This window comes from Budorcas taxicolor, chromosome 15 (assembly GCF_023091745.1).
Source record: "Budorcas taxicolor isolate Tak-1 chromosome 15, Takin1.1, whole genome shotgun sequence".
Taxonomy (NCBI): domain Eukaryota; kingdom Metazoa; phylum Chordata; class Mammalia; order Artiodactyla; family Bovidae; genus Budorcas; species Budorcas taxicolor.
The window spans coordinates 53,923,756-53,934,050 of NC_068924.1; the positions used below are offsets into that span (position 1 = coordinate 53,923,756).

General features: G+C 43.3%; 1 protein-coding gene across 1 annotated transcript in view; it reads left to right on the forward strand.

Moving 5' to 3' along the window:
* GVQW3 (GVQW motif containing 3) overlaps positions 1-9,867 on the forward strand; it is a 28,890-nt gene extending 19,023 nt beyond the window's left edge. Inside the window, exon 2 of the mRNA XM_052653369.1 lies at positions 9,607-9,867. Within this exon, the coding sequence (XP_052509329.1) occupies positions 9,607-9,867 (261 nt within the window). The remainder of the gene's footprint in view (positions 1-9,606) is intronic.
* The last annotated feature ends 428 nt before the right edge of the window (positions 9,868-10,295 follow it).

Sequence of the window (10,295 nt, forward strand, 5' to 3'; positions counted from 1 at the left end):
CACAGGTTTCAGTCATCGTGGTGCACGGGCTTAGTTGCCCTGTAGCATGTGGAATCTTCCCAGACCAGGAATCAAATCCATGTCCCCTGCATTGACAGGTGCATTCACATCCATTGTCCAAAGGGAGAACTCCAAAGGTAGTCTTGATTTGTAGCATTTGTTGGCCTTTGAAGTGCTCAAGCTATATTCAAGCTAGCAATGTGACGTCACTGAAATCTAGAGAAAGGGAAAAGATGCCCAGCAGCACACCATTTACATAGTATTTCCACCATACGGAGATATAAATAACCTCAGGAGCATAGATAATAGCAAAGTTGTAGTAAAATAATTAAGAAGTGATACATTGTGAGGATTTTAAACCTTTATTTTAAAGTAATTCATTTAATTGTAAGTTTGTGTGATTTAACTTTTATTTATTTTTTAAAATATACATGTATTTATTTTAATTGGAGGCTAATTACTTTACAATATTATATTGGTTTTGCCATACATCAACGTGAATCCGCCACAGGTATACACATGTTCCCCAACCTGAACCCCCCTCCCTCCTCCCTCTAGCAATGACTGTTTAACATCCAGTTCTCAAAATTCCTGAAATTTTAAGTTGGCTCTTTGGGCTGATGTGAGCTGACTCTAGCGCCTTGATTGCATCCCCCTCCTTACATCTAACTTATTTTTCTGGATTGAATTATTTTCTTCTTACTGAAGTATATCCACTCGTATTCTTTCAGCAAAGCTTGTGTAAGGTAAACTCATCATCTTCGCTTGTCTGCAAATGGCTGAAAATTTGGTGTCGCTTATGAATTGAACTTGTACAGAATTGTAGTTTGAGGTTTATTCTCTTTCCACATTTTGAAGATATTATCCTCTTGTATTTTGGTTTCCATTGTTGCTGATGAAAAGGCTGCTGTCATAGTTAACATCCCTTTTGGTAATCTGGCCCTTTTCAGTGAGGGCTTTTATAGTTTTCTCTTTGCCTTGTGGTTTTGCAGTTTCATCAGGGTATGACTAGTTATGAAATTGTTGGTTCTGTTTCCCTGGAGAACCCTGACTTATATAGCTGTAATATTTTTAATAATGATTTTCCATCATTCCCTCTATTAAATCTTTCTGGAATTCCTATTAGACATCTGCTTGACTTTCTCTTTTTATCACTCATATCTTTTAAATTCTTGTTCAGGTTTTTTATCTCTTTATCTCTTTTTATTCTGTTTTGGGTAATTTCCTCAAATTTCTCTTCTAAGTCCCTCTTCAGCTAGATCTATAGGTAGTTTAATATCCTTTGAGTTTTTAATTTCAGTGGCAGTGTCTTTCATTTCAGGAAGTTCTAATGGTTGTTTTTCAAATCTCCCCACTCTTTTCCTCTTATACTATTCTGTTATTTTATTATGGCTTCGACTGCTTCTCTTATGTCTATTTTAATCATCCTAATTCATAGTCTCTTTCAGATGGTTCTGTTTTTACCCTTCTTCTTTCTAGTTTGTTATGTCGAATGACTCTCCATTCTGCTCATTTCTTTCCTCATGGGGTGGATCCTTTTTGTGAGCGTCCTCATCAAGGATTGCTTTTTCTCGTGGATCTGCAAGCCCTGAATTGTTAAGCATCCTGCAGAGCTATTTTGAATTCGCTTCAGCCTAAACCTAAGAATTTTAATAGGTCTTACTTCAGCCCTAATCCAAGAATTTTATGTTAACTTCTCAGTAGCTGTTTTCACATACAGGTAAAGTAAATTTAAACCCCCCATAAGCATTAAGCATTTGGCCATGATTAGAATTTCTGTTTCTCATGAGTGCCATTTTTTACCCTACCCAAGGCCTCATCAGACATATAGCTTCCTTGAACTTCTCTGACCTTGGGATAGAGTTTTGCCAGTCTCCTTTTCATGGAGAGAGCTTCCAATGTCAGGGCTTTTTGCAGCGGGCTCTGTTCCAACTTTCTTACTTGTCCAGAACTGAAACTCCATCTCTACTCCTTAGTGTACAGTGTAACCCTGGCCTGCAGCTCTCAGGATCTATAACTAAGTGTGACATCTCTGTGGCAGCTCAGGCACATCACCTGTGCCCTGTTCTGGCTTTGAGTTTTCCATTTCTTTTTCATTTCTTATATCTAGAGTTTTCTCTTTATATTTTTTTCAAAACTGGCAATAAAAGTATGACTTGTCTGTTATAGTTCATACAGCATCTCCATGTGTCTATAGTTGGTGGGGGGGGACCCATCTATGTTAGGATAATTGGTCACGTTTCTGAAGTTTCTCAGATCAGAAACAATCATCCTATGAGGAAGACATGTATTGTCTCCATTTTGTGGGTGAGAAAACTGAAGCTCAGAATGGTTGTCTACATTGCCAAAGCCATAAAACTTCAAATGGGATTTTTGTCCAGTCTGCAAAATCCCGTGCAAGATATCTAAGCATCTTCAAGTTGACTTGGTACCACTGGCTTCTCTCCATTATTAACTTTTATGGATAATTCATCTCTGGCATTTTGCTGAAGCGAAGACTCTCTAAAAGATTCTTCCTGCTTCTTTAGGTAAGACTGTTTAGAAGAGAAGGGAACGGAGTACAATGCAGGTCGTGGAAGCTGGGCTGTCCTGAGCCTGAGAGCCCTTGGTAGGAGCATTTGCCTGGGAGGAGGTGAAAGCCAACAGGCGTTTCTGCCACCATCCAGAAGCACTCCCAAACTCACTCATGCAGTGGGTAGTGAAGGGGACATACTGAGGGTCCTGCACATTGTCTCTGGCTTGCCTCTGGAAAAAGGAAGAAGCCCAGGCAATGGCAAGACTTACCTGTAAGTTTAGGTGAGTTTAGGGATGAGCGACTGAACTGAACAGTAGAGACCATCACACGCTGAGGCTTTTCATTTTGCTCCTTAGACTAGCACACCTTTTGCACTGTGTGTCCTGCACAGAACCTGACCCTGAGTGGGTACCCTAAAAAGGTGATATGGATCAATGAGTGTAACTGAGGAAAAAGAGGACACATCAAATATTTACAGTGGAGGGACCTAATGAAGTGGACTGGTTACACAGGTGATAGGATAGGGGGTGGAGAGGCAGCCCAGAGCTTAGGGAAACCAAAAGGGGCAGAGGGGGAAGGCAGTCTCATAGGGGATGGAGAGCCAGGAGCCACGTGGTCAGAAGCTTGAACTCTAACATTGGGAGCAGGAGCCATTGAAAATATGCAGCCAGAAATGCCACTGAGGTGTTGGGACCTAACAAATGCCATGACAGGCTTCAGGAACTAAGGTAGGACTCACGGGAAAGGCTGAGTCATTGCCCAGTGAGGTCATCCCCGCGGATGCCAGGACTTGTCTAATCAGCATACTCCCCGTAACCTTTGAGTTTATCAGGATGTAAAAGACATCCCCCTGCAGCCAATAGCCAGTTAGTAAATACCAGGAAACCCCTGCAGCCAATAAAGATTAGCCAATTAGTAAATACTAGGAAACTCCTGCAGCCAATCAGCCCTTGCCAACTCTCTGTTCTAAAACCTATAAATACTGCTGTAAATCTGGGCTCGGGGATCCTTGCTCCACTCCACTGTGTTGGATGTGGTGGGAGCCCTAGCTCGAGCTAGAAGTAAAACCCCTTCATGCTTTTGCATTGCTGTGAACATCTTATCCTCTCAGTTTTGGGGATTCAGACTCTGGGCATAACATGAGGCAGATAGTGGTGGGGGCAGGGGGCAAAAACATCCCAGCCTCTTCCTTCCCACCCCCACCTACCCCCGATCTCCTGCTAGTATGATACTTCCTCTAGGCCAAAGTCAGATGTGTTGGAACCTGGATTCCCAGCCTGAATAGATCAACATCCCTGCATAACAGAGCAGAAGGCTGAGGGGTGAGTCTGAGAAAAACAGGCCCAGGGTTGGCATAGAAGGAAAGAAGGAAGGAAAAAGGGAAAAAAAGAAAAGAAGACAAGCCTATGTGTAACATATTAGCATTCTAAAATACTTATTAAATAGCCTTTTGCAATTGAAAAGGATTTTTCAGATAAAAAAGTTGCCTTCCTTACAGAGTTGTAAGGAACAAATGACAAAATAGATGTGAAAATCTTTTGAAAATTGCCAAGTGCTACATAAATACAAGATGATCATCATTCATATCATTAGTTCTCTGAATGGAGGAACTGTGTTTGAATATGAGTATCAATGGGAACACTTTATAAGGCATTTTATTATGTGTGGATATCTTTTATGCAAGTGTATTAGAATATTATTAGCTGCAAGCAATAACTAGCAGTGACTTAACCAAATAGGTAGTTACTTTTTATATAACAGAGGTGCTCCTTTGGTCTTTCCATCTAGATTACAAGATGGTTGCGATGCCCAACCTTACCTTCAAGATCAAGGCTGGAAAGGGTGGGGGTGGGAAAACAGCTTAGACTTAGCAGTCCAGTTTCCTTAGGAAAGCAAAAGCTCTCCCAATAACTCCCAGAAGGGTTTTACCTAAATCTCACTTGCCAGAACTGGGCTACACAATCACCCCTAAAGAAGTAGCAAGAGAGAAACAGCTTCTAGGTGGTCGAACAGCGGTGTTGGCTACATGCATATAAAGCGCAGTGCTGGGCACAGAGTAAGTACACCTTAGCTATTTTGTGTGAATGTGCATCTGTGTGTGTCTATGTTGGTGTGGTTCTATGTAGTTCCCGTTTCTAACAATCCTGTGAAGTAAAATCATTTAGGTGCCTGCTCAGTCTCTCAGTCGTGTCTGACTCTTTGTGATCCCATGGACTGTAGCCTGCCAGGCTCCTCTGTCCATGGAATTCTCCAGGCAAGAATACTGGAGTGGTTGCCCTCCTGGAGGTGATCTTTCCGACCCAGGGTTAGAACTAGTGTCTCTCACATCTCCTGCCTTGGTAGGGGGGTTCTTTACCACTATTGCCACCTGGGTGAGGTAGCTGAGTGCTTAAAGCGACAGACTACTAAATCCATTGTGCTCTGCACGTGTGGGTTTGAATCTCATTCTTGAATGCTTGCGCTTCCGTGGCCTATGTTGTTTTCCGGGGATTTCCCAGGGGTTGCTAGCTGTAAAGAACCCGCCTGCCAATGCAGCAATGCAGGAGACTACTGCTGCTGCTAAGTTGCTTCAGTCATGTCCGACTCACCCCATAGACGGCAGCCCACTAGGCTCCTCTGTCTCTGGGATTCTCCAGGCAAGAATACTGGAGTGGGGTGCCATTGCCTTCTCCAATGCATGAAAGTGAAAAGCGAAAGTGAAGTCGCTCAGTCGTGCCGACTCTTAGCAACCCCATGGACTGCAGCCTACCAGGCTCCTCTGTCCATGGGACTTTCCAGGCAAGAGTACTGGAGTGGGGTGCCATTGTTTTCAGGGGGTTTCCCAGGGGTCGCTAGCAGTAAAGAACCCGCCTGCCAATGCAGCAGTGCACGAGACACCCTCCCCCTAAACTGGCCCTTTAAGATCTTGGCCCTGGAGTCACATCAGGGTCAAGTGGCCTCGATGAAGAGAGAAAGTGGAACAGGACCAGCTCTGAAATGAATTGATGCCTGTACCTGGGGCTATAATGAAGTCCTAGGTAGACAGACCATATATGAGCTAGAATCATGCCTCCTGCCTGTGCTCACTTTGGAACGGTCCTGTAGGGAGGCCTGGCACTTGTTACGATGATGCCGCTTCTGCCCAAGAACTCCTGTGGGAATCCTCTTTACAAGTCACAAAAAGACCTCAATCTCATTACTGTAAAATTACACCTCATTTCTGACTCAAACCCAGCTGCAGCTCCTCATCTCATTTGCCATGAGTTCCAAATGGCTTTTGATGGTTGCTGAAAATAAAAAATCATTCCCCAAAGACAGAATTATATTGCAATTGAGGTGCACAAGAGTGAAGTTTCTGCTCTTTGGGCAATTTTCAAATCAAAATTATAGAAATATTTACAGCAGTAAAAGATCTGTTCAAACAAATATACCCTCCTTAGGTTAATAGCTCAGAAGAAGACAACTCTGCATGGTTGAATAATTTTTGCTGTGTTTAGGAAAAATTACCCACCCTAAGGGAAACTGCAAGAAGATCGCTGTGGTTGGTGAAGATTCCAATGAGATAATACTAAATGTAGGTGAGGACACTGTAAGATGGGCACACTCATGCACTACTGGAAGTGTAAGTTGGTTCTTAGAGCAGTTTGGCAGTGAGCATCAAAAAGCAGCTCAAGGAATTCAAACCAGTTGACCTAGACATTCCATTTCTAGGAATCTTCCTGAGGGAAATAGTCAAAAATGTAGATAAAGACTTCTGTGTACAGCTACTCATTTTATTTGGAAAAGCAGTAAAAAGAAGTAACTAGCCTAAATGTCTCTCAATGAGGAAACTGTAAGGTAAATTGTGGTCAACTCATTGAATGAAAATAGTGCAGCCATTTAAAATGATGTTTTTGAAGAATTGTCAATGATGTGTTTATGTTCAAAATGGAAAGATGCTAAAGCCAGACGGTGAAACCGCATGCATTATATAGTCCATTTTTACTTTCTATATGCTACAAAAAAGCTCAAGATATATTAAACGTGTTACCAGTGGTTTTATCTGGGTGATGAAATTATAGGTTATTTGAAATTTTCTTCATTATACATTTATATATACAATTTTGATCATTATAACTATAAATATTACTTTTATAATTAGAAAAATATGTATGATGAAAAGTACTTTTTAAGAAAGAAATGAGTTTAACTAGGAGAGAAGAGATCTGTCATCAAGAAATTGATGGTTTAATGAAGGAAATGAGACATGTACACAAATTCATTACAAGGTAATAAGGGGTCTAATGGATGCTCTACAAAGTGTGGAGGGAAGGATTAGCTCTGCCTGGGAGAGTTGAAGCTGAGTGAAAAGAGGTGCAGGGTCTTGAGGGATGAACCGGAGTTCTCTAGGGCTTTGTAAATTGTCAAGCACTGTATGTATAAGTTAGTTTGGGGCCTTTATTATGACTGTCAAAGCTTACCTCATACAAAGCTCTCTTTCTTGTCCCTCTCCCATGCTCCCTAAAGCCCAGCATCGCTGGGACAGGAAGCAAAGGCAGTTAAATAGTCACACATCAGTGCTCCAGCAAGTGAACTGAGGTGCATCCAACGAAGAAGCAGATTCAGGACCAGAGGACATAAAATTATCTGGGAGCAGGGCCAGGAAGGTGCTGGTGGTTAAACAGTTCCACCTTATTTGCCGCCCTGTGGAAAGGCTATCCTTGCATGGGGCCCCCACCCTGAGTTATGGGGCCATCTCCATGTGGGGGATGGTAAAAACTTGAGAACAAGCATCACACATCAGTTCATGATTTACATTGGCAGGAAATGGTGTGTCAGATGTCCTTACAGACTCCAGACAGGGTGGGGTAGAAAGGAGGGGTGTGATGAGGAGACTCCAAAGGGTGGCAAGAGATGATTTGTTTGGGAGATAATCTTAGAAGCTCAAGGTTGGAAGAGATTTAAAAGCTATCTTACTTAATCCTCCTGATGCCCTTCTAACATCCCCATCATATTGTCACCCTTCTTGGCCTTCAGGGAGCAGCTCAGAGACCACCTCTTCTGTTACTTCCCATCTCAATTCCTCCAGCCTGTGCTTTAGCTAAGACTTCCCAGGTGGCTCAGCAGTAAAGAATCTGCCTGCTAATTCAGGAGACACAAGAGATAGGGTTTGATTCCTGGGTCAGGAAGATCCCCTGGAGAAGGAAATGGCAACCCACTCTGGTATCCTTTTTAAAATTTTTTAAATTTATTTATTTTAATTGGAGGCTAATTACTTTACAACATTGTGGTGGTTTTTGCCATTCATCGACATGGATCAGCCACCGCTCCAGTATTCTTGCATGAGAAACTCCGTGGACAGAGGACCCTGGCAGGCTACAGTCCATGGGGTCACAAAGAGTCAGACACGACTGAGCACGCATGTGCTTTAGGTATTTCTCGTTCAATTTTATGAGAAAAAAAATTCAATGCCAACAGTGCAGCAGGCAGTGTGTTTATATTTCCTTGATAGCAGTATGCCTTCCTGAGCCTCCTGAAGTTTATTTATTTATTCAGGCCACAAACATATATCAGACACCACAGTGTGTCAGGCAATGTTCTAGACGCTGTGATAGAGTGAAGAGAAAAGACAAGATCTTGTGTTCTCTTGGATCAGGCATTCTAGTGAAGGAGAAATACAAGAAATAAAGGAATAAATGAGAAAACACCAGGTTATAAATGTGAAGCAGCCACCTTTGGGAAAACCTAAGGAAAGAGCTTTCCATAAAAAGAGAGAAGCTGATTCCAAAATCCCAGGGGATAATCGTTGCTTGTCCTAGAAACAAAAAGAACATTGTGTTACTGTGCGTGGACTACCCTTTTGTGTTCTAGATGCAAATGAAAATCTCATTTTTCAGGACTTGGCCCAAACATTGCCTTTTTAGGCATATCTATCCTATTTCTTTACCCTCAGTAAGAGTGACCGTTGTCTCCTTCCCTCCCCACTGACTCAGAGCACGCTTCTCTCAGCACACCTATAACGATCTGCCATTCTTACCATACATAGCAGGTTTCCGGTGGCTCAGGTTAAAGAATCCGCCTGCAATGCAGGAGACACAGGAGACTCGAGTTCGATCCCTGGGTCAGGAAGATCCCCTGGAGGAGGGAATGGCAACCCACTCCAGTATTCTTGGCTGGCAAATCCCGTGGACAGAGGAGCCTGGTGGGCTACAGTCCATAGTGTCGCACAGAGTTGGACACAACTAAAGCGACTTAGCATGCACCCGCACCGGCCATACTATATAGCATTGTTACTACCTAGTGGGCCTGTCTCATTGCTGGCAGAACTTCTTTTCTTAAATCCCTAGAGCCTGGCACAGAGTATGTGATTGGTAAACATTTGTTTCCTGAATACATGAACTCTCACATAGCACTTTCTTAGAACCTCCCTGGTGATGCTTATTCAGAATTGGCAACCCATTTTTGATCAATGCCAGGCCCTGGACCCTGTTCTTTCAACTCTACAACATCTTATAAGCTTCATGATTACCCATGAATATCCAGTTTTTATCCCATTCTGTAGTTAAAACTCAGAAAATTGGAGTGACTTCTGCGATGACTCAGAAATAAGAATCAGAGCTAAGATTTGAACGCCAGTGTTCTTCATGGCAAACCTCAGTGTTTCATTTTCTGTGATGCAACCGTATGCATTAGTTCTTCTGTGGCCCTGCCCTCTCTTTTCTCTAGTCAACTGTTTTCCTTAGGGAAGGATCTGTACTTGACTCCATTCTGTATTCCCCATGACACCAGAACAGTGCTATGTATTTAAGACACACTCAGCACAAATCTCCAAGGAGGAAAAAGAAAGAATGAGTGTGTGAATGAATGCTTCACCCAAAGTGGATCAACATCTGATATCAGTTCAAAAGATGTTGATGTGCTGGAGGAGGAGATGTTTCTGAGGGGAGGGGCCTTCCCAGATACCTCTGCGCCCATCTGGGAAAGCCAAGTGTGCCGTCTCCACACTAACGCACTCATTTCTCAGAAATCACACCTTTCACTCGGTTGTACATCTCAGCAGGCAGGCAGGGGCACAGAGGGGAACATGCATGGCTTCCAATGAGTTGGGAAAATGAGGTTAGGTTTCGATTCAGATAGTTATTTGTGTTTTCTGGGTCTGCACGGTCGATAAATTTTCAACGAGCAGTGATTCTGTTCCTCATCTTTCATTGCTTTATGGGACTTCAGGGAATGAAAACATAACATCCTGCTTTCCCATAAGTTCTCTGGCCGGTACCCTGGCACCAATTAAAGACATGTCCATGCAATTAATCAAAACCAATTTGGAAGCACTCTGGCACTGCTCCTCTGATGTGCTGTCTGCTCCACATACAGTAGTTCCTCAGCCGCAGTGATGGAGTCAGGCACATAGGAGCTTTTGATGAACTGGTTGTGCTGGCCCCAAGTGTTAACTATGTCATCTGACATGACTAATGAGGCTCCCAACTTGATCCGTGTGAGCAGAGCAGCCCTGCTGTCTGCAGGAGGCTCAGTTTCCATGGCCAGCTTGGGAAGAGACTGCGACGTGCTGGGTACACACTCCATCATGTCAGCTGGAGTCCTGGAGGCCTCTAGCGTTGGAGCTGAGAGTCGTCCACGAGGAGGGTGATGGAAATTGTGCGCCAGGCTCTGTGCTGGGCGCTGGTGGGAATGTGACCTGATTTAAACTTCTAGCTCAGCCTCCTCATTTTACAGACATGGAAACCAAGACCCAGCAAAACTGAGGGGCCTGCCAAAGGCCTGAGCTGTGGGAAGAGAAATAAAGGAGTAGGCATAGATTCTA